General features: G+C 47.1%; 8 protein-coding genes across 8 annotated transcripts; 4 read left to right on the top strand and 4 right to left on the bottom strand.

Annotated features, from left to right (window-relative positions):
* Positions 1-248: 248 nt before the first annotated feature.
* Triagg1_10179 (uncharacterized protein) lies at positions 249-1,326 on the bottom strand (the record flags this gene model as incomplete). Its single annotated transcript, XM_062894222.1, has 3 exons — positions 249-870; positions 930-1,165; positions 1,225-1,326. 3 exons carry the CDS (start codon positions 1,324-1,326, stop codon positions 249-251), a joined length of 960 nt encoding a protein of 319 aa, XP_062750828.1.
* Positions 1,327-3,478: 2,152 nt separating this feature from the next.
* Positions 3,479-4,535, top strand: Triagg1_10180 (uncharacterized protein; the record flags this gene model as incomplete). The annotated part of the gene is made up of 3 exons (XM_062894223.1): positions 3,479-3,959; positions 4,052-4,255; positions 4,339-4,535. 3 exons carry the CDS (start codon positions 3,479-3,481, stop codon positions 4,533-4,535), a joined length of 882 nt encoding a protein of 293 aa, XP_062750829.1.
* Positions 4,536-7,782: 3,247 nt separating this feature from the next.
* On the top strand, positions 7,783-8,511 carry Triagg1_10181 (uncharacterized protein; the record flags this gene model as incomplete). Its single annotated transcript, XM_062894224.1, has 1 exon — positions 7,783-8,511. One exon carries the CDS (start codon positions 7,783-7,785, stop codon positions 8,509-8,511), a length of 729 nt encoding a protein of 242 aa, XP_062750830.1.
* Positions 8,512-9,002: 491 nt separating this feature from the next.
* Triagg1_10182 (uncharacterized protein) lies at positions 9,003-10,154 on the bottom strand (the record flags this gene model as incomplete). The annotated part of the gene is made up of 1 exon (XM_062894225.1): positions 9,003-10,154. The coding sequence occupies one exon, from the start codon at positions 10,152-10,154 to the stop codon at positions 9,003-9,005; it is 1,152 nt and encodes a 383-aa protein (XP_062750831.1).
* Positions 10,155-12,810: 2,656 nt separating this feature from the next.
* Positions 12,811-15,073, top strand: Triagg1_10183 (uncharacterized protein; the record flags this gene model as incomplete). Its single annotated transcript, XM_062894226.1, has 5 exons — positions 12,811-12,814; positions 12,898-12,991; positions 13,057-13,123; positions 13,173-14,984; positions 15,044-15,073. 5 exons carry the CDS (start codon positions 12,811-12,813, stop codon positions 15,071-15,073), a joined length of 2,007 nt encoding a protein of 668 aa, XP_062750832.1.
* Positions 15,074-16,074: 1,001 nt separating this feature from the next.
* Positions 16,075-17,612, bottom strand: Triagg1_10184 (uncharacterized protein; the record flags this gene model as incomplete). Its single annotated transcript, XM_062894227.1, has 2 exons — positions 16,075-17,043; positions 17,100-17,612. The coding sequence occupies 2 exons, from the start codon at positions 17,610-17,612 to the stop codon at positions 16,075-16,077; spliced, it is 1,482 nt and encodes a 493-aa protein (XP_062750833.1).
* Positions 17,613-19,187: 1,575 nt separating this feature from the next.
* Triagg1_10185 (transcriptional regulator family: Fungal Specific TF) lies at positions 19,188-21,052 on the top strand (the record flags this gene model as incomplete). Its single annotated transcript, XM_062894228.1, has 3 exons — positions 19,188-19,834; positions 19,890-20,436; positions 20,540-21,052. 3 exons carry the CDS (start codon positions 19,188-19,190, stop codon positions 21,050-21,052), a joined length of 1,707 nt encoding a protein of 568 aa, XP_062750834.1.
* Positions 21,053-21,180: 128 nt separating this feature from the next.
* Triagg1_10186 (uncharacterized protein) lies at positions 21,181-22,224 on the bottom strand (the record flags this gene model as incomplete). Its single annotated transcript, XM_062894229.1, has 1 exon — positions 21,181-22,224. One exon carries the CDS (start codon positions 22,222-22,224, stop codon positions 21,181-21,183), a length of 1,044 nt encoding a protein of 347 aa, XP_062750835.1.
* Between the last annotated feature and the right edge of the window lie 1,580 nt (positions 22,225-23,804).

The following is a 23,804-nucleotide window of genomic DNA, read 5'->3' on the forward strand; positions in this document are numbered from 1 at the left end:
ACTAGTTTATTATACTAAAATTATAAACTTAAGTATAAAATTACTATTTTATAAGTAATTTATCTAAGGTAACTTATAATAAACTTATTACTTTAATATTAATTAGTTATTTAAAAGAAATATTTATTTATAATATATTTATAATATACCTTAACTTAAATTAGGCTGTAATATATACTAATATAATATATAAAGTAATTCAGTAATATATAAGTATAAAAGTTCAATTTTATTTAAGCAATAGTATTTCAGGCATTTTTAGCCCAGCCTTCTATAATAATATCTTCCACAGATTTCACCTGAATATTTGGAAATAAGTCATTTAATAATACGCCATTTGCTGGAATATTAAAGTCAAACGCCCCAGTCTCCATCCCAATACCAAATCCAGCGAAACGCCGTTGGAGTAACTCTTTCGCAGTTTGCGAATACAAGCGCGTATGGGAGGGTAACTCAGTTATCTCCCCTTGCTGAAGTTTCTGCATAGTGTCGTATTGCACTTTAAACCTTCCACGAATAGATTCTGCTGTACCAAGGACCTCATTCAGAGTTCGGCGATCACCAATCATTATACTATGCTTATGCCATGTTCCATCGGGAAGGCCTGTGGCAGCCACGACAAACTTGGCTACGTCTCCAGAATATGTATAGACCGCAGGCACATTGCCAGACCCTGGGATACCCGCCACTTTGTGAGCAATATCGATTGCGAATACCCAGGGTGTTAAGTAAGATTGGCATTTGGGCATCCCATAGTAATCCATGAACACGCCATGAGAGAAGAGAGTATACTCGAGGTGAGTCTTCTCCAGCTCTGCGATTGAGGCATCTTTGTAACTGGTGGAGATAACAGCACCTGCTTTAATCGATCTAGTCCAAACGACTGTTGAGCAAGATAACAAGGCCAGACCTGGGAAAGCGGAACTTACGCATCCAGTCGGGGGGTACCGAATTCACTGGGGGTAAACCTCTTTACAGACGGTGTAGCTTCGGCTGCGCGAATAAGGTTTATTTGAGCTTCGGATTGCTCTAAGCTTTTGATTACGATGGATGAGATCACCGTGTGGATTTGGTGATCGTTGAGTGTCCGAACAATAGCCTCTACATTAGTGTAGTCGATGGCTACCAGCGTTGCTCCGGCAATCATGGTGTGATTTATGTTGTGCTAGTTGTCATAAAGTGTAAGTCTACTGCTTTGCGCGAAAAAAAAAGAGTTGTGCATACCTCTCGTGTCAGAACGATGGTCTCGTGGTCGGAGTTTGCGAGCTCCCCCACAATGGCTCGACCAAGGCCACCGGTGCCGCCTGCTACGGCAACTTTAACCATGGCAAAAGACGGTATCTCGACGGCTTTAGTATATAGGAGCAAATAAACTGACTTGATTATAAGTCGTGGCCGTTGTGCTTTAGTAGGAACTTTCAAGCTACGCTTCTAGACTTGAATACATATATACGCAACCCACAGTATGGGTGCTGCAAGGCTTATATAATGCCGCGCGGTAAAATTTCTGTGGCCAAGGCGTAACCAATCATTGTAAACACCGCCAGGCGGATGTCATAAGCATGGGGCTAGTATTCGAACAGAAAACTGGGATATCTTGGCAATTTACAACGGATTGATTTAGTTTATCAAGAGGCATGTACCAAACGCATCAGGTACCGCCCGTCCCAGGTGGAACTTATGGGAACTTGTTACTTATGTTATTTTAGACAAGGGATTTTTAATCCCAAGAGTAGTCCCGCACCTGGTTACGATAAGCTATACTACATGTAAATGCAGACAACGGATAGGTGTGTAGGCAGGTAGTGAAACATATATGACATAATAGAGAATGAACTTTAAGCCAGCCGCCGTTTATATAGGGCATTTCTCTTGGTCATAAAGCAAGGCACCAAGCGACCCAGATGGTTTAGACAAGGTGGAAATGCTAAAGCCAGACTTTACGCCCAGAATGTTAACCAGGCCCTCCAAGTCTTCTTCTCGTGCCTTGTCTATTTCTGAGCGGTAGGAGTGCGGCCAAGTCCTGTCGATATCATTCCGATATTCCATCACATCGACAAGAGATTGGGTGCACTATCAGCAATGTGTCAAACCAGCGGACATCTGGGTGCTCAGAAATTGTTGGATGGAAGGTTTTTCCCTTGGAAATTCTTTTACTGCCTTTCTTGCACAATTTCCTAGGATTTGTCTTCCCCATTGTTAGCTTCTTCTACCCCCATCTCTTCGACCTCTTGAGCCTCCACATCTATATCTTCTTCCTCTTGTTTTGTGTAGTCTCACCTTCCCGCTGAGGTTCGGGGTATATGTATTCAGAAGTAGCTTCCGCATCTCCATTGGTTGCAGAATGGCTGGACAACCCAGGTGGAGGGCGGTGTGAACCGTTTCGGTTCCCTACTAGACAGAGCGTGTAATTTGGCGAGGGCCACTATGGACGGGGCTTGCGCCGACGATGACCATGATCCAGAAGCTTGGTGGCTGCTGGCTATCCCTGATGAAGCCTCTGGATCAAATGCATCGCGTGGCTGTGTTGGTGTAGAGTGGACATCAAAAGTTGTCTGCCTTCCGTTGTTGCTGTGCCGAGAATCGAGAGAGCCGCGATCAGACAGGTCCTGCGAGAAGAGATATGCCCACTCAACTCCATGGTCGATACATCTGGTGCAGCTGGAAGCGTCCGGTCACACCGTCTCTTACTGCTTTTGCAGTTGAAACATGACTTCCGTTTAGAGCTGCGCTGCATCGTGAAGGTCTGCGGCCCTCATGACGGAGCGTATGGCTTGCGGAGCTGGCTTGCTTGACAGGAAAGGGATTCGGAAAGGTGTTCAGAGGAAAATACTGTTGGAGTCACTGAGCGAGAGGCGGACATGCGGGTCGGGTGCGGATGTGTTGCTGTTGGTAAGGACACATGGCGGAGCTAACATCAGTAACGCCGCCTTGAGCCGCAGAGTCCGCCGAATCTGTCCCCAAGCACCGGGCGGACGATAACCGACTCTCCTCCGCAAAGTTCCCAGAAACCCCTTCCATGTGGGAGTGTGAGAGGTACCTCCACAGATTCGACCCACCCATCCCCGACCGTGGCCGCCAGCAGCAGTTTTCCTCCGAACCTCCTCCGCCTCAATTCCATGGCCGCACTCAAGCTCTTTCGTTTTGTTCTCGCCACCAACTGTCCGCAATGCACCGTTGATCTGAGAAGCAGTTGTACTTCAATTGCACGGGCGAAAGGGTATGATACGACCGATCATGCTCCCACAACTGCGGACTTCGTATGGAGTTCATATCCGATTCTGCCGACTCGAACCCACAACTTCCACGTGCATCGATCTGCTCATGCTAGCGGCTGGCGGAACAACATAAAATACATGGGACGCATGGAAATCAATACGCGGTTTTTCGATTCGTCAATCCTATTGTACTGCGTACTCTTGGTATTTTTATATTCGCCCTTCATATCCCCATTTCAGGACGTTTCAAACAAGACAAGATGAGTCTGGGCCTGAAGATCTTTCACAAAACGCCTTACCCGGCCATCGACCCCAAACAACCCAAACTCAGTCAGGCAGGCAAGACAATTCTTGTGACTGGAGAGAATGGCGGTATTGGCTTCGCTATTGCGAGGAACTTCATCGCCGCTGGCGCCAGGCGTGTTATCATCGTTGGCCGCGGTAAGGAGAAGGTGGAGCTCGCTGTTTCCCGGCTCATAGCAGAGGGCCAGGCAATCGAGTCCCCCACCATCGTGGACAGGCGTATCTGCGACACGAGTGATATTGATGTGACTGCGGGACTTTGGGATCGCCTGGAAGGGGAGGGCATCGTTGTTGATGTGGTTGTCATGAACGCCGCATCTTTTGGAGATGCAAAGTCGCTGTTGGAAGCAGGCCGCGATCGGGTCTGGCAGTCATACATCACCAACGTCCAATCCCACCTCGATTTTGCGGAGCGACTGTACGAACAAAAGGGACAGGGTGCTCCTGGATGAAAGATAATGTTGGATCGCTTCGTGTGACGAAACAACTGCTACTAACTAGGCTGTAGTATCTGATTAATATTTCCACAGTGGCCATATATATTTGGACCGGCGTAACCCCTCAGATTCCATCATATGGCCTGACCAAGAATTCCGGTACGGCTCTGATGCAACAGATTGCCAAAGACGTAAGGCCTGATGAGCTGCAGATCGTCAGCATCCACCCTGGCAGCGTGCTCTCAGATACTGCCCGTGCTGCTGGATTAGACGAGAGTAGTCTCTCATGGGATGATGGTGAGCTACTCCTGAACTATTGACGCGAGACGTGGTATTCTCCAAATCTCTTACCAGGTGGGATATATTGACTTTTGGAGCAGAAAACCTAGCTGGGCAGACCGTCGTGTCGGCGTCAACCCCCGAGGCTGAGTTCTTACACGGACGATTTGTGTTGGCCAACTGGGACATTGAAGAGGTTATGACCGACAGCTTTAGAGTTCGGCTTATGAATGACCCGAACTTCCTCAAAGTTGGCGTCGATGACCTGTCTGAGAGCATGACATCTTTACAAGTATAAAGGGGTAGGAATCCATTTATGAATATAGGTACAAATCTCACTGTGAAATAAGGGGCCCAGAGAAATATAAAGATGAACTGGTAGCCTCCAAAATATTTTGCATTCAACTTGCTTATGTCTCTCCTTGGTAGCCCTCAAAATATTTTGCAGTTTAACTTGCTTATGTCTCTCCTTACTGAATGACATTATGTAGTTAAGAACAGTGTGTCCAATAATATAATATTGCCTTTGAACAGCTGATGCGGTTTATCTATCTCGATCGGCAAAATTGATCCCCATTGAGCTTGCAAATATGTATTCACCTGCACATTCCTTCTATTAAGAGCATATGTACCGCCAGAGTTAGGTAGTATAAGCGGCGTGAGTAACGGGGACGAATGCCAGTGTATTTGGTTGATCTCGATGTAAAACTTCCCTCGGGTGTCCATCTGCTTCAAAATGGTAGTTGACTTGCGTAACACACGAGGTGGGTTTAAACGGCAAGTAGTATCTGGGCTAAGCGACTGCAACCAACGACTTGCCACTTAATAAATCGGGAGCCCCATGTAGTAGGCAATGCGGCGGGGGCCGTCATACTACCTAGTAGATAATTGCTATACGATCACATCACTAGCAAGCATATTCTCCAGTCATTTTTATCGCCCTGCAACTTTAAGCGCCTTTTTGTGTGTCACGGACTACATACTAACCTGCCTCTGAAGTTGGAAGAGAGGGAGCTCAGCGCCGCTTTCCAGTGGCTATCTTGGTGTTCGATGGCTCAACCATGACAAGAGCATCAATGGAGAGGGTAAAAAAAGAGTGCCATTACGAGAGATTAAGGTACTAGCCCAAGAAAACAGGGGGGCGGTATTTGATGTGAAGGCTGATATTACACGGAAGCTTCAGCAGCCATCTGCTATCGTCGGCAATTATCATGTCAGGTGAGTGCACAAGACACAAAGTAGGTCGAGAAATATGACACCAAAGATGCCCTTTGGGCGTGTAACCATATGCCGAGATAGTTGGATCAGGACTAGCATTCTCGCAAGAGGGATGGGTTGGTTAGCGAATCTGGCAAACTTCAGTCGAGGCCCGGCGATGCTTCGTAGTAGTAGTAGATAATAGGCCATTATTGCGCTACTAAGTTCTCATCACACTAATCCAAACTGTTAAAGCCAACGTATGCGGGCTGCCCAATTTTATTGATTGAGCCGGCCATCGGGTCGTGATTTCTAATGATGCTTTTGAAAAATCAATACAACACATTAATAATCAGAACTTGTTGGCATGTAGTGAACACTCATGGGTCAGGAGAAACCAAGGGGTCCGGAAGCCAAGGGCAGGTGGTTGAAATCACTCCACTTTCGAGTCTTCAAATACATATGGAATCTCGCCACACCTCAGAAAGTCAGTTTCACTTCATCAAAAGTCAATTTGAAACTTGTACACTTATTGGTATTCATACTATATCAATCATCATGGTTAAACTAACTGCCCCTTTGCTTCGTCGCCTGGGCAAAGACGGTCCTCTGATACCTGCCATAGAATTCGGTATAATCGCCATAAGCATAGCATATAGACCGGCAGCGTATAGATACCCAAAACAAAATCTGAATGGTTAAAAAAACTAAGAACTGACAAACGCAGGTCGGATCCAGGACGACTCGAGCTTCTTGATCGCGCGTGGGCACTGGGTTGTACAAACTGGGACACAGCGGATGTCTATGGTAACAGTGAGGCTATACTCGGAAAATGGTTTGCTCTGCACCCCGAGCGTCGCAAAGACATCTTTCTCGCCCCAAAGTTTGGCCTAAGTGTTGGAAACGATGATAGCATCAGCGTCCTCGCCAGACAATTGCGCCAAATGCTTCAAACGCAGCCTAGATCGGCTTAATGTTGACTATATTGACTTGCACTACGTGCATCGCCCCAATTCCAAAATTCCGGTCGAGAAAACCATCATGGCGATGCGAGAGCTCATGAGGTACGTAAAGCATTCCTCACAGCAAATCAAAAACTGATTCTTCGAGACGGTGAGCTCATGTTTTCATTTCTCTATACCGTCAGGGTAAGGTCAAGTACTTGGGTCTCTCAGGGGTATCTCCAACGACCGTCAGACGCGCCTACAATATGCACCCCATTTCCGCTGTGTAAGCAGAATACAGTCTATGGACACTAGAAATCGAAGAAGCCCAAGGGACGAACCTCTTCGACACATGCCAAGAGCTTGGAATCTCGATTCTTTGCATATTGGCCGCTCCTTAATGGCATCATGACGGGCAGGTACCGGTCAAGGGCTGACTTTGGTCCCGGTGACGCTCGAGTCGGCCTGAAGCACTTCCAAGGCTACAATTTCCAAAAGAACCTCGAGCTAGTTGATAAGTCGGCAGATGCGTCCAAAGCAAAGGGCTGCGAATCTGGACAACTGGTTCTGGCCTGGCTCCTAGCCCAGGAGATGACATTTTGTTATCCCCGGAACGAAGAGAATCAAATATCTGAAGCAGAACTTCGCAGCTTCGAATGTGAGAATATCCGAGGATGAGAAGTAATTTACAAGGGACTAAGTGTCTGCTGTTGGGTTCAGCGGAGATAGGGACATTACTTATGGATCTTACATTGACACGTTGCCCTCTGACTTGGTATTCCTAGGGTAGTCTAACTTCTACATAAACAACTTTCGCTGAATAACTAGTATAAAAAGTGAGTCATAAATTGTTTGCGTTTTATTGGTACTCTGATATCGTCTCTCTGAGATTCATTTAGAAAGGAAGTTCTCAATGAAGAGGATATAAATATGTCTTTGGGTATCATGGTTGTATCTATTCAGGGGATCCAAATGAAGGATCGAATGGCTACATGGTCATCAGTTGTCGTTGACTTACCCAAAAATAAATTAACTACAAGCATTTTTGTTTTCAATAATCACAAAAATGATTCTGTGAAGCCTTCATAGTGGCTGATAAGTATAAAGTAACGTTAATAGACAATGCGGGTTGCGAATTCCGCATACACGTTGTGTTCGACTGCCGACTGCCGTTCATGCATAGGGGTAGATTGCGAATACCGCATACACGTCTCATCATACTGCCAACCGTCGATCAATTGCCATAAGCGTGGCTGACGTTCTCGTATTTGATGGAACTATGGACAACAACTGATGAGGCCTGTATATAACACAGGCGTATCCCTTCTTTCTCACCAGCTGCGTAACACATACCGCTGAACTGCCTGATTTATAATTCTCCAACAGAAAGACCTCCGTCTCAGTATGAAGCTCATTGTCCTTAATTTTATGACGGCTACCCTGGCGTCAGCTATCTCCTCACAATCGACTGACGCAAATCCCCCACAAACTTTAGACCGCGTATGGTCCGGTGTTAAGCAGAGCGGAAGTGGATTTACCTCGGTGACTGGCACATTCACAGTTCCAAATGGCGGCAAAAGCTTTGGTCCTTCTATTTGGGTTGGAATCGATGGTTCCGCAGAATGCCCTGGAGGTGGTCTATTACAAACAGGCGTCAGGCTCACCGGCAATGGCACAGCGTTCGGCTGGTTTGAGTCGGTTCCTCTAAGCGCGCCGGTTTTTGAGAACTTCGAAGTCGGCGAGGGCGACGACATCAGAATGACTATCAACGCCTACGGACCTTTCAATGGCTCCGCTATCTTAGACAACCTCAGCACTGGGCAGACTGTATCGCACACTTTTACCGGCACTGATGCACCATCAGATGCACCGCTGTGTCAGAAAAGTGTTGAGTGGATTGTCGAAGACTACAACAATTCTGGAGGCAATGATACCGGCATCGTAGCCTCTCCCGACTATGGTACTATCACTATCCGAAACGCGTCAGCGCAGGGATCGGCGGGCAGAGTCACTCCCGATGGCGGTGAGTTGATTGAGCTGTTTGATACGAGAACTAGTACTGTTTTGTCGCAGTGCTCTACTGGGAAAGAAGAGGTTATATGCAAATATGTTGGGCCACCGACTGATAACTAATCATAGCAATGAGGATACAGCTCCCACTTTGATGGGCGGCTCTGACTTGCCTCGTTATCAATTTATAGCCATAATTGGTAACTCGGCCGGGCCTGGCAGCGCTCTTTGGTACAAGACACGAGTGTTTCTCCATCGCTGGACATCAAGCGTTTGCTAGAGCATTATGTCAAGGCGGACGCTACATTCTAATCCAACTCCGACCCTTCTCATTCTGTACTACCTCTACGTAGAGTAAATAAGGGTTAATTGAAGCCAAGCGAGATATTGAACAACTGTCTTTTCATCCTGAGATCCTGACATCGGGTCCATAAAGATGTTAACGTTATGATAGATATCGATCCCAGAATATATGCATACCATGTATCGTGATTCAGTTGGTCTGATAGAGTATACAGCTGGAGCAAGGGCGTCTTTCAGCTCGGTGTTAAGGTAATAGGGTTATTCGCCCTTTAAATTTCATCAAGATATTAAAAAATGAGAGTTCCAATAGTTTAGCTACACAGATAAGGACCAAATTCAGCAGTCACATAGTCCTGTTCGTCATTGCTGTCAAGTACGAAAATTTTGTAGCTCCCTCCTCCTGGCGCTACGCGAACCACCACATGACCCTGCCGACTGCACATCTCAGAAATGAAGCGGTTGTTGAGAAGACGATTCTCCGGTAACATCCTGGTGGCAAAGACGTTGCGTCTCGCCACGCCCGGCCAAGCCCCAAGCATACGCTGGAGCTGAGCCATTCCCGGATGAGTGACATGCCAGGCGGGAATTATATAAGCTGCGGCATCAAGCATAGTAACGAAGCCAGGTCCGCAGGCATCAAAATAGCCGTGGTGATTAGCAACGGCGACGTCGACTTTACCTGCAGCCTTCGCCACGGGTGTTTCGATGTCCATCCAGGGATAACGGCCATCATAAGTGTCGCAGGTAAGATCGCCACCAGTATAGTAACGGAAGAGGCCATATGACAAGAGGAATGCTATTGAACACTTGTTCTCTTCAGGCAGCGCCTTTGGCGGTAGCGTGCTGAGATCTGGGAAAAGTGAGCGGCTCTCTTGCCCGTCGCCGGTCCACACCCAGCCGTTTGCGGCGAGTGTCCGGATGGAGAACGTTGGGTAGTCTTCAGGCGACTGCAGCTTGATCTGGCTATTCGAACCGACGTCAATGCAGGTGACCTCACGCCCTTCCTGTCGCCTGGCATCGAGCCAAGCCAGGTAGTTGTCGGTGAAGGGGGCTGATAGTGGTGGCCGCAAGCCGTAATTGGGATAGGCACGATCGATCACTAGCCTCGCCGGCATATGATGATCAACGTCACTGAGCCCAGTCCTTTGGAAGCCGTTACCTATCGCTGTTTTATCAGAATGAACATCGCCGACGTGGTCCGGGTGTACATGAGTGGCCACAAGATACTCGAGCGTCGTGCTTGGGCTGTTGCGCAAAGCATAGGCCGCCACCAACTCGCCGGGTCGGCGCAAGTCGTCCTGTCCCACGGAAGCATCCTTAGAAGTCCCACAATCAATCAAAATAGTTGTCCCATCGGGGCCAACGATCAGAGTGGCATTGCCGCTCCCAGTGTCGATGTGGTGGATGTCGAGAGTCTCAGGCCTCCACTTTGGGAATACCGTAGATACTGCTGCCTGGGACATGGGTGTAAATGTGTGGGGAATGTAATCTCATGAGACAAATAAATCCAAAATCTGTGGTGAAATGGGACTGCGGGAGGTGCTGTTCCCCCGCTCCATGAGGCAGTAGAGTAAGGCTGAATGGATAGCGTAAAATAGCTCAACCTAATATTTAACAATAATAAGAAGTTAGCCTTAAGGACCCTCCGTAATTCCGAAATTAAGTAAGCCTCTTATACGTAAGAATTTTCTTGGTAGCATTAATGAACTCAGCGTTCCCTTAGGTAGCGAAAATATAAATATACTGGTTTTTTGGGGTTTCAATTATATATACATATATGTTATTATTATGTGTAATGTAAAGCGATTGTTCCTTGGTATTGTATAATGCTACATTCTATAAGTCTGTTACATATTATTTATTTTAAGCTACCTAAATAAGTTTACCTATAGAATGTAAACCTTTGTACCCAACTATTATTTGGCTTGTATAGCTAGAACGAGCTGGAAGAATCGTAATTTACATGTATCGCGCCTACCAAGAGACTAGCACTAGCCAGATACTATTGGCTAATCGGCCAATCACTCATCCAGTTTCTGCAAGTCTGCTATTGCAACCATAAAGTTATTAAGTCGCAACGTATAGTCCTGTATTAGGCCATAACAGTAAACCTCTGAGAAAGTAAAATCCAGCTGTAATAGTTTTTATAACTAGTTTAGGGGACAGTGACATCCAGTTCAAGCCGCAAAGAGTCAATCATCTTGAATGCATTATAGAATCCATAGACATCCGTAGCCGCTAGCTTATTCGCCCATTTTTCATTAGTTTTGTTGTTGCAGTATTCGCTATAAGCATCCAACAAAGTCCTTTGCGCCGCGTAGCCGTTTCCTGGGTTAACCGCAAGCGCAGCTGAGCGAATAGCATCTGCATTTATTGGATTGGTAGCGTTTGGCGGGCTTCCACCGAGTGAGAAAGCTTCACGGCAATTCGCTTCAAGATCGAGCACATAGCCATGATTGTTCTCTACGTCGGTACGATTTCCCGATCGCGTCAAGTGACCTCCGATGTAATGTTCAAAATCGTAAGCAAGCGCAAATTCGTGAGCTTGGATATATCCAGATATATCTTCCACTTGACCTAATAGCGCGTATGGTACCCATCCCGGGAACACAACTAACATTAGGCCTCCCATTGCCTTGATGATGGTTTCACTGTTAAGGACAAGGAAACAAGAATTCTACTTACTGTCTACCAGCATTAATACTTTCTGTGCGGGAGCATATATGAAAATATTTCCTGGGTGATGATTGGGGCCATTGTACTTGAGATGAAGTGTTTGGTTACCGACTTTCAGTATTTGCTCATGACTGAATACTTCATCTGGTAACGGTCGATTAGGATCAGACGAATCTTTCAAAGATTCTCTGGCCATGCTATGTGCAATTCGCTTGACGTTTTGACCGTATAAGTACGATGAAAAAATGTGATCGGAATGAGAATGACTGTAAACTTGATGTGTGATGGGGATATGGGTAGCATTGCCAATAGCATAGAGCAAATTCTGACTAATTGTAGGTGGCGCGTCAGCAACAATTCCCCCCTTAGTCGAGACGAGAAACATTGCTTGATACTGGTTGTTAGTGATCATATATGCTCCTCCGCCAAATGATTCAACAAAGTATCCATCGCTATTAAGCGTTGGCCCTGTAGCATCAGTGCTAACTTGGTGATATATAGGGATGGAATTGTCCGTGTAGGCTAGAGTTCTAGCAAGCAAAATGTTTAATAGTGCGATAGATTTCAACATTTTAATAGTGAGAATATAGTGGATGCATGAGTTCAATTGCTTCTATTATTATTGTGTATCAGATAATAGATTATTTAAATAAGTATTCCAACAAACGGGGCATGCAATGTATATAACGCAATTCGAACATTGAGCAGGCATTGTATTATGAGATAATCATATCATCTTACTGTATGATTATAAACCCATAATTATATTCACAGTTGTTACTCTAGTTTGATAACCTTTAGTCATTAGCTTTGAAACTTTGACGCAAATGTAAATAAATTCGACCAGGTGTCTACTTACAATGAAAAAAAAGTAACATCCAATTTTCCGACTTAGATATATTATGGGCTTCCTGCTTAGTATTCGCATCGTACCAGCGTTCATCATGTGTCATCAACAAACATTTGTAACGCTTTGTAATAGTTCAATATGTGGCGATATCAACTAAGCAGCACGCTGTCAAGGCATCCAACAACGAGCAGTTTCTTCGATTCTCTTATTTAGACTCTGGCGACTGTTTTCATCAACCACATCTTAATCCACTTTGTCCATCGCAGGTCTCCAAAGTATGATGCCATGCCTCTCTTGTCCATCCTTTAACACCCTCCCTCTTTCGTTGGAGTGGAGCCTACCATCAAGCCGTTGGATGTAAAACTAGGGGATCTCAGCTGCCAAGCCTTTCAGGTTGTAGCTCCCCAGTCCCAGGTTATGGATTTTCTCTCAGATCATGCAGGCCGGGATTCAGAGAGATCACATTCCGACCCTGATCTAGAGCCTCGGCTATGCAAAGGTTGTGCGGCAAGGTGGTGACACTAGAGACTTTACGGACCGTCTCATGCCTATCAACCACCCTGATTCTGATATCGCCAGCCTCCTAATTAAGGATGGGTGAGCGATAACGAGCACTACTAGTATGGTTAGATCCACATGGAGAGACCGCCCAAGCGTGTCAGGCTGACTGACAGGCATAGAGGTCTCAGATGAGCTCAAGCCTGAGAAACTCGTCACGGAAACAGGGCACGGAATGACCCCTGTCAGTACCAAGACCACAAGACCTCCTCCTACGTATGTTTATATAACACAACTGTTGATTTAGTGCTGACATTTTAGGCTATATTTGGTTGTAGTAGGGTGTACTCGTACACTCTATGCCATATCTCTCACTGCGATATTAAACTGATGTACGATATGTTTGGGGTATCAAAGTGATATTAAGACATGCTCAACTACCTGATTATTTTGACAGTTGACGCCGACTCTCATAACGTGTACATCCAAGTTCCCTATCATTAGACTAGGCAAAATGGAGGCCAAGGCGACCGGTAACTATTCGCTGGCAAACGCAATCTCTGTCCGCGACGCAGGATTGGCGCTAGCCTGTCTAGCTGGACACAGAGCCTCGCTCCTCATTGCGCGCACCGCCATGAAACGATTCATGCCAACAACATACGGCCAGCTGAAGCAAGATCAGGGTAGCCGATTTCCAGCTTACTTTGTCTTCATTGTTGGCATCGTATGGACCACGATGAGCGCTCCAATCTGCCTTGGAGCCTTCGTGTTCACCCCGGCGGACACAGACCAAACAAGAGTTCACTCCCGAATGTCCACAATGGAGAAGATTTGCCTGAGCTCGCGTGGTGCGCTCTGGACATCAGAGCTGCCGCGTTTGAGCTACTCGTCCGAGTACCTTATTCACCATATTCTGTCGCTTAGCTCTCTTGCCATCATTCTCTTCAACAACCTTCCGCGCCGGCCCCTGTATTTGATCTACGCCGGCCTAATCACAGAGCTCTTATCGGATGCAATTGCGTTGCTCAAGTTCGAAGGGAAAAATCATAAAAACTCGAGACTGTACGCACAAATTACGGTCATCAACGCAATATCTCTCCTTATTGTCCGGGCACTACCCTCGATAACGGTTACTCTATCCGTGCTGATGCCAGTGAAAAGGATCAGTGAGCTGAACTACATTGCCAGTGTTGTTTTCTACTGCGGCTGGTTGATACGGCTAGCGTTCAAGCAACTATCTATACAAGGAGTCGTACAGCTTGTCTTGGTCAGGCCCGGTTATATTCGCATTGGTCAGAGAACGCGGATAACCCTGTACCGCACGATGCTCAGCCTCTCCATAGTGACGGCTCAGGTGGTTACGGCGGCTGTGTACTGCTCACAGCGTGATGTGCTACTATTGGACATAGAAAATCATGATTTAATCATATCTGGCCTTGGAATCGTCATAGCCGGACTAGTTGGAGCGAAAGCTATCAATTATTTGATGCTAGCAATTGATTGCTCTCCATCGACAGCGCCACGTTCTTATCCTCCCGCTCAAGGAACGCCTCCAAACCCAGATTCTGTTTGTACTTCACTTGCTAGCACCTTGGACCCAGATCGCTGCACCGTCAGTTTCTGCAAAATGTTTGGCGTGCCATTCCTGGATACTATATCTTTGAACGGCATATCTATTCAAGGAGGCATACTGTTCTCAGCTTTGTGGGTATCGCAGATCCATTATATTGCACCCACACTTGCTCGAGACGTGTTGCTTGCTTCCATGGCCCTGGCGCTTTTAATTGGTGAAGCTGTTGGGCGTATCGGGTGCTACTTTGGTGGCTGCTGCGGTGCTAGACTTGACCAGAATCATGTATCTAAGATACCTTCTGTGCAAATCTTGGCCTCGGTGCTTAACCTGATTGCTTTTTTTGGACTGGTTATCACCCTCAACTACGGGCTTATGAGCTTGCCGGAAATGGGATGTACTGCGATGGCTGTGAACGCGGCTATCCGGCTTGTGGTCAACCGCCTGAGAAACGATGCCATGGATACATCTACAGGCTCTACAACAATCTTTGCTGCATGCCAGCTATTCCTGTCTACTTGGATATACTTTTCAGTGAGACGAAGCCATGATCAGGAAGTGTCCTCTACCATTAGGGCTGCAGCATATATGATCGGTATGAGCCTAACCTTTGCTATCTCTGGCCGAGCCCTCTGCCTTACGTTGGCTCAATCGCCGATCTGGACAAAGCTATCATGGCTCCTGAAGCCTATTGTGCTTGTATATCTTTTTAGTCTGACTATAATATTGCTTTCAATCGCTGATGCTAAGGATCACAGCACGGCTGGGGGATCTATTCTTTTGAATGATACCCAGTGGGGAGTTCTATCCTACCCAAGTTTTTTCTTATCTGTACTACTTACTGGTATAATACCTATGCTAGTAAGCTAGATATAATAGTAGTATCAAAGGCTGGGGCGTGGCCTTCCTCTGACCTAGCTGTTGCAGCTCTACTGAACCTCTTGATAATAAATATAACCTCCATAACCTTCATAATAGTAGTATACGCTATTTTTTCCAGGTACAATCATTCATCTATTTCATGAATTTTTAGATGTTTGGCCATAATAGCTTGGGAGGCAGTTGGCCACCACGTCGATGTCAATGATTGAAGAAGCAGAAGCCATCTGATCAAGTCGCCCATTCGAGATGATTTTGTGTTGACATAGAGACTCCACAATAGACACAAACCGTTCCCATAGTTATCGTGAGATGCCTCATGAATATGTAAAAGTTGTTGCAAGCTATATTGCTCTTGTGATTATGTCGCTCGTCTTTTTGATAAGAAATGCTGCCGCGCTTCGGATGGCTATATCATCTCGATTTGGGGTTTATGCGACTAAAGTCAGACCGGGTTAATAACTACCGATATATCTGACTCATGCAGAGTCAGCCCCATTTAGTCGGAAATTCCAGCACGAACATTCCACCATGTCACAAAACTTTCATTAATACATCACTCATTAAAGAGCTATAGCTTATTCATGAATACCTATGCTCCTATTGCTCAGTATTGCTGTGACAAGACTGCGGTCGAAGATTGACGGTAGGTACTACTTACTCGCTTTGTTGCCGCGCGAAGGCTGCTCCCTCGGGACGATGTATTGGTAAAGCTGTTTTCACAATGCGTAGACTTTTGCCATCATCCAGGTCTAGCTGAATCTTGACTACCTGGGGGGAGAGAAGTGTAAAGTGTACAGAACACGTGAGTGCACTTGGCTCGGATGCTTCACACGGCGTTAGGCCGGTTTTCTCCCCTGCTCAATTCTCAAATTCTCTCTGGCTATCCAAGCGTAATTTATTGGTGAATTCAAGCTGTGTTTTCGACGGTTACTACCTCAGTTTCCTCCTTTCTCAATGCGTTGCTGAGCGGCTGAGATACTGCCACCTCATACTTCTTGTCAAAGATACCCACGACCTCCTCCAAGGAACTCCCCTTTGTCTCGAGAACAAAGAAGTAGACAAACATTATGACGGCAATCAGGACGCCGACGTAGACAAAGTAGTACCGCCATCGAATCTCGCGGAGCGCAATGGGATTCACATACTGGTTGAAGCAGACTGCTAACGTTTGCGAGAGCCAATACACGGATCCGCCCTTGGCTCGAAGCTCTGTCGGCCAAATCTCATTGACATATACAATAGGGATTGGTGTGAAGCCGATAACGTAGCCGCCCAAGAACAGGAACAGGAACACGATAACCGCTGTACCGGAAGAAGAATTTCCCGTGTTGGCGAAGACATCTGAGCATGTCAAGACGAGAATCATGAACAACAACATTATGGACGACGATAGCATAAACAGCTTTCTACGCCCAGCCCTCTCTGCCAGCATCGCCCCGGCGATTGACAAGAACCAGTTGTAAATTTGCAAACCACCGTTGATGCCTTGCTGTTGAGTTGGGTTGGAGATGCCGACCGTCTCAAGCACCGGTGCAAAATAGTAGCTAATGATGCCATTACCAACCCACTGCGTAGCGAGACCGAGCCCGAGACAGATGGAAATTCTCCTCCGGTTGCCGGGGGTAGCAAACAACGATGCCCAAGTCACCTTTAAGCTCTTAGCTGGCTCGACTAAGGCGCGAATTTCTAAAAACTCGACAATGACGAGCTCGTCAGTCTCATCACCATTGGCGTGGTACTTGGCTAAGGTGCTTTTAGCCTCGTCGAGCCGTTCATTATTTACCAACCAACGCGGAGACTCTGGGGTAAATAGGACAAATATAAGCTGCACACTCGTCCAAAGAGCTGTGTAATGACAGGTGTCCTCCACGACCAGCTGTTGTCGATACTGTGGCTCCCAAAAGATGTCCAAGCCGCCGTGATGGCGCCTACAAGGAAAAATGTGTTAAAGAGGGCGCCAACGATAGCTCGCTGGCGCGGGTGGGCAAGCTCTGAGGGAAGCGCTGTTGAACTGATGGAGTAAAAAAGCGAGAAGAAGCCGAGGACGAGGCGGGTGGCGAGGAACTGGATGGCCGTCTTGCAGAAGCACTGCCCGATGACGGCCACGTCTCCAATTATGATCCCCCACCGACGACCCAGCTTGTCAGCCACCCAGGGTGCTGGAAAGAAAGAGATAACACCGCCAAAGGAGTAGGCTGCGATGAGCAGACCCAGAGTATTGACATTCTTGGCGCCAGATATGTCCTCGAACCAGCGGGGGATTGCCTCGAGTCCAGAGATTAGAGATACATCATAGCCGTTTGCTATGGAACCGAGAAAACACGACAAGAGTAGAATATTGAGGCTTTGTAGACCCGGGTCTCTCCACCACAGCCGGTGAGTTTTGTTAGTCACCTTGGCCAGTAGCACAGCGTTGCCAGGAGAAGCGACCGCAGATGGAGCCATGGTTCAGTAACGTAACTTGATGTATAATGGCTTCGAAAAGGGTGATATTGTGAGAATAGGATATTTGTAGCTCGCCAAATACCCACAAGCACTGCTGAAAGAAGCCAAGAGTGTCGAATGCAATGTGCTAGAGTGTAGCACTGGTCACTCAGGGTGAAGCTGTAGGGAGAGGGTCCTTTTGTAGATGTTGAATCTTTTGTGTTCCATTCTGCAGCAGATTCTTGTCCTCGATGCACGTTTCTTTAGTCTGTGTAAATTGAGACATCTCAATGGCTGCCGTGATCAAGATTATCCGATAGGTAGGACCGGTGGTGGCTGGATTTTAGCTTCATGTCGGGATTTTCGGATCTCGCAAATCAGAGAGCTACCAGGTAGTAAGTTGCGGCGACATAAGTAGACGTACCCAATCACGACACAGCTGAACCATTTACTGGCGCATCGTCCCCAATAGATCGCCCTGCAGAAACCAAATCTCTGGGGCCCCATGGGGTAGTTCTGGCTTACTCTCTGGCAAGCTGTGGCACATCTCGGATCTCGGGCTACACTGAAGCATTTTCCTGACGGTGCAGTAGACGCGCTGCAGTAGTCTTGCCTGATGGCGTCGTGGCGTGGGAGAAAATCCGAGTCCCTAACATTTTTAGGCGATGGTGTTTGAGATTTCTAATTCGCTCGTCTTGGTCCGATCGAATCCAGTTGATCAGAATATAAAACCTCTCGGCCCTCGCTATCCGCGTTCACTTTTCAAATTCCCGAATCAACAGAAGTGCCCACCGTTCAACATTTCCTGCACCTTTCAACGACCGTTCGGGGTATCATTGTCCAGTAGCACATTTTCGCCGGCACTTGCACCCACTCACACAAATCTGATGGCACGTATGCGCAAGGGAGGCTGCTGGGTCTGCTCCAATCGCAAGGTTGCCGATTCCCGACTCTGCAGGTGGTCATGACTGGCTTAATGGTGTATCCTACAGGTCAAGTGTGATAGTTTAGCTCCTAATCCCTGCGCGAACTGTGCAAAACGCGGAGTGCATTGCCAGTATGAGCAGCCCGGTCACAGGCCAGGTAAGCATCCCGTACAGGTGTTGTATAAGGTATTACCTTTGGCATTGGGCGAGACATTGATACATTGTTAGTCATTGTGCAGCAGGGAACCGGTACCCGATCCCGGTACATGACTGAGGCAGGCATTCCGCGGGATAGGGCGCAGAGAGCGTGTCTGAACTGCGCTGCGCGCAAGCTCAAGTGCTCCAGCGACCCAATTAGTTGCCAAGGATGTCTACAGAACGAGCTTGTGTGTACATGCCCTAAGGCCAAACGAACTGTCAAACGGCCCATCGAGCCTCGTCAAGGAGATGCCAAGTCGCCCGAGACAGGTTCATCGCAACCGACTCTCCTATATGATGATGGCGGAAACGAGTCGCTAGGCTTAAGACGCGATCCTCCTCGGGCAGAGCTCGCGGCTGTATCTCGCCGTTAGCACCCTAACCTGTGGGAAACTATACTCCAAGTTGTGGCGTTAGTACTATTAATGACCGCATGTGTAGCATCTCAAACGATACAATTCATCCCAAGGAGATGATTAGGGCCCTTATAGATGCCTATTTCGAGTTCGTATACCCACTAACAAATCGTGGGTTCATCCATCAAGGCAGACTACTTGAGGAACTCGACGAGGAGAAAGCACCGGTCGTGCTACTCAAGGCTATGGCAGTCTCTGCTTCACACTTCGTCGAGGCTTCTGCGGACATGACGAGACAAGCTACTCAGTGGGCCGAGGATGTCGATACCTACATCATGGCCAACATGGGCTCATACTCCTTCCTTAACCTACAAGTTTTAGTACTGTGGGCTAACTATTATTATACTACCGGCAACATGGGGAAGACGTGGATGTTGGTTGGATTGGCTGCGCGATTGGCTTACTGTCTACAGATCAATACGGAATCGACAAATGGGTCACCCAGCGAGAAAGAAAGTCGGAGGCGCATGATGTGGAACCTCTGCATACTAGACCGACTGCTCGCTGGAACCGTCGAAGAGTTTTCTGTGTGCTCGAAGTACATAGACAGCCTACGGTTACCCTGCAGTGAACACTTCTTCATAGCTGAGATTGAGGTCGAGACAGACACTTTGCAATCCTTTACCAGCCACCAAGAAGTCCGGAACATTAGTGGTTTTGCTGCCCTTGTTGGGTTGTTTGAAATATGGCGTGAAATTCATCTGTGAGTAGTAGTTATGGCCTAAGATCGAGCATTTTCTGACGTCTCCCCAATCAAGATTCATGAAAAGCGTCTCTCGAATGATGATCCAAGCCGATCAAATGATGCAGCAAGTCTCTAACCTTCATACGAAGCTCTCCAACTTTGAGCAACGACTTCCCTCGAATCTGAGATTCACGAAGCAGAATTTATACCTTCACACTAACACGTCAGAAAAGGCGACTTTCATCATGCTAAAGTCCTGGTGGCGCGAGTGTTACTGCAACTTATACCGCTTTAGCCTCCCCGGATTCCGCGAGTCAGTCAAGGTCACTTCTGCAAATTCGCCCTTTCTACAGACATGCCGCCAGCAAGTACTCAAATCATCCTTGGAGCAGAGTAACTTCTGGCGGAGTATTGCCAACATTCGAGGTGCTCGGCTGAGCGATCCAATCGTAATTGTCCTGGTGCATTCCAATACGAAAACGCTTCTCGCCATCCAAAAGTTGTCAGAATCCGATCATCTCAACCAAGATTATGGGATGAGCGAGATTTCTACTCCATTAGCGTCTAACATCTCCTCCTTGGATTGGCTAGCAAATCGAATGCCGAGGATTGCTACAGTGGTAAGTTACTATTCATATATACACACACGGCGTAACACGGTTACAGTTATATTTCACTCACAGCTATACGGCGATAATGTTTGCTAATATTATCCAATGGTAGCAACAAGGAATTCGAAACATCATCCGTAGGAACACCAATCACGCTTCTGCTGAAAGCATCATAGATGCTGGATTGCCTCTGAAGCGACGGCATTCTCGCCAAGAACTCGTCGAGAGACATAGAGATGAACAAGAAACACAAATACAAGCTATAGGTGGAGGAGAATACAGAGACATCATAGACGCCGTTGTCTCACCCACAATTGTTGCAGAGGACCTAAACGGTAGATTTGAGGTCACGCAACACATGGATGTGGAAGCAGGCGTTCTACAAAACAACCCGATAGATGCCTCTGGTTGGGTTGGACATGATGATGGATCAGAGACTATGCCTTCTCAAGGCCACGTGGATGATGCAGCCATACTAGGAGTGTACGACGATGAAGCCATAAAGGGTATGGCAGGATATGTTGCTTCATTCGAGATGAGTTCGCAATATGACATGCTATTTAGAGCCTGGTTGCCAGGAAGCGAGGAACAACCGAGCACTGGCAACTTCTGGACTCTCTTCTGAAACTACTCAATCTGTGTCCAGAATGATTATCGCTTCCCATAGATGTATTAATATGGAAAGTAATCAGCTTGCATACTGACATCAGGCGACATATAATGGAACTTGACAATACATCAGAATACCCATTGCTAGACATTTTGGGCAGTCATGCTTGGCTCAGGCGTCTCCCATACTAGTCCTTTTACAATCTCTCGGTGAACCTCGACTCCAGAATCACCAACATGCCCAATGTTCTCTCCCGCTAGCCTCCGTAGCTCCATCTCCTTCATTCGCTCATGAATCGCCACGCGCCCAAGGTTCAGAATGTCCCTCTCTCCCCCGATCTTCCAGTTGGGCAATGAACTCTCCCCAAGATCTTTGAGTGTCTTCTTCTCAATTAATGAATAATCACTTGGGTCAGAGCGGTTGAAGTTGAAAGGCCCTTTCAGAGACACGAAAGGGTTGGTAATAACCCTAGGGGTGTGTAGGGCGTTCCTCGAAGCTGAGTGCATCATGAGCGGGTGCATCAGAACCACATCACCGCATTTTCCTGTCATCTGTTGGAACAGATTGCATTTGGCGGGGTTCTTGATTTGCTCGCAGAACCACTGAAACTCGTGAAACTGCTTCTCCTCCCCTTTCCGCGCCATATACGGCGTCACGCCCTCGGAGTTGTCTAGCAAATGCTTAGCCACGACGGCGATTCCATCGGGGCAAATGTACGTCGCGCCCCCATTCTCCAAGACGTCCGTGATGCATGGAATCACCAGCAAGCCTTGGTTTGGAGAGTCGAGGAAGTGGATAAAGTTATCTCCGTCAACGTGCCAGTTATCCAGCTCGCGAGGGCCCACAATCCTCCCACTGAGCTTCTCGCTGCCAAAATTGACGATGAAGTTGTCTCCCCAGTAGCGAGAGATTTCCGCAACACGATCTTCGCCGCCGGAGAGTTCGCAAATGGCTTTCCATGCCTTGGGTGCTAAGTCACGGACGTCAACCGTATTGAGTGTTGGCATGTTAATCTTCTCCAAAACCCAGGTAGACGGGTCGTTCCTATCGTAGCCAAGGCGTGTCCATAGATCTTTTGTCCACTCTTCGGCTTGTTCTCTAGTGAAACACTCTGGGATAGAACCCCAGCCGTACCTCAGAAAGTGCTCTATTTGCTGGAGCGTGAGAAACTCGTACTTGACTGCCATGATGTCAGTGTTAATAATGATACAAGAGAATTTGATAGCGAAACCAGGTTGGCAGAATTAGTAAATGAACTAGATTGCTAAGAAATGGAGTAACACATTCTTAAATACTCAATGAAGGCGAAAATATGACGCATATCCTCGCTAGATTGGGCTCCGGATTGTCTTTGTTTGTGTCGTCACTACGTAATATCATCTCATAAATTGCCAAGTTTGAGCCGGAACTCGGGTCCCGAGGGTTCGGTTCAACGCCTTCATATGACGCTTTTACAGCAAATGGATTCTGCCGGATATCATGATAGTTTGCGACGCCCGTAGAGAGGCTTCGTTCATCCCGACGAGACCCGAGCTTTCAAGCTAGCCGACCGTGGAAGAGGCAATCTGCATGTTGGCTCTGGGCAACAGACACGTGACCTCGTAATCGTCGATGATAATGATGAAAGTGTGCTACTTCATAGGCCGTGAGAGAAACTGGAACTACTGCCTATCAATTGTTGCGAATATCCCATTGTCATCTGGCAAGGTAGAAGCAATGTCTCAACTTCATCAAGCGGCTAATATTAGATGGGGCATAATTGGTATGTGAGAGTGTGACTTTCTGCCTCATGATACTCATTGACACACGTCAGGCACCGGATACATTTCAACGCTCTTTGTCAAAGACTTCGTGATTGCTCAAAGCCACAGTTCAACTACAGCCCGACATGTTATTTCAGCAGTAGCCACGTCGACTTTGAACAAAGGGTTAACGTTTCTCGAGACCACCGAGACCACTCTGCAAAATCCCAAGATTTACACTAAACAAGAGGACTTGTATGCAGACGGTCAGATAGACATTGTATACGTAGGTTTGCCACATTCTATGCACAAGGATGCCTATCTGCATGCTATTGCCTCGGGAAAACACGTACTTTGCGAGAAGCCAATGGCGATAAATGCCAAAGAAGTGGACGAGATAGTAGCTCTTGCGAGCCAAAAGAAAGTCTTTGTGATGGAAGGTATGTAATTATCATGAAACCCTCTCTTCTAGTACTTGAACTTACGATGATAGCTGTTTGGACTCGGTTTCTCCCAATAATTTCCGAGTTGAGAACAATGATACACGAAGAACTGGTTATAGGAAAGGTGTCACGTATGTTCTGCGACTTTAGCTGCAACATGAGCTCGTTGCCACCAACGTCGAGGATCAAAGATCGGAATCTGGGTGGAGGAGCTCTTCTTGACCTTGGAATATACCCGCTAACTATGAGCAATCTGATACTGGATGGACAGGTCGGGGAAAAGGCGCTTCAGCCTGAAATCTCATCCGGAATGACCGTCATAGATGGAGTTGATCACTCAGTAGCGATTGTGGTCAGCTACCCTTCGACGTAGTGCCTTGGCATTCTAACCGCCTCTTTGGGGAGCACTACAGAGAGAGATTTCTGTCGCATTGATGGGAGCAGGGGTGCTATCATATTATCTGGGCCCATGGCTGCAAAGCCAACGTCTATAAGAATCCAGCGCTATAGCAACACTACCTATGAGGTCCGCGAGTTTGAGCATCCAGGCAGCGGTTTTTACTTTGAGGCAAATGCAGTAGC

This window comes from Trichoderma aggressivum, assembly GCF_033847375.1.
Source record: "Trichoderma aggressivum f. europaeum strain CBS 100526 chromosome Unknown scaffold_067, whole genome shotgun sequence".
Classification (NCBI taxonomy): Eukaryota; Fungi; Ascomycota; class Sordariomycetes; order Hypocreales; family Hypocreaceae; genus Trichoderma; species Trichoderma aggressivum.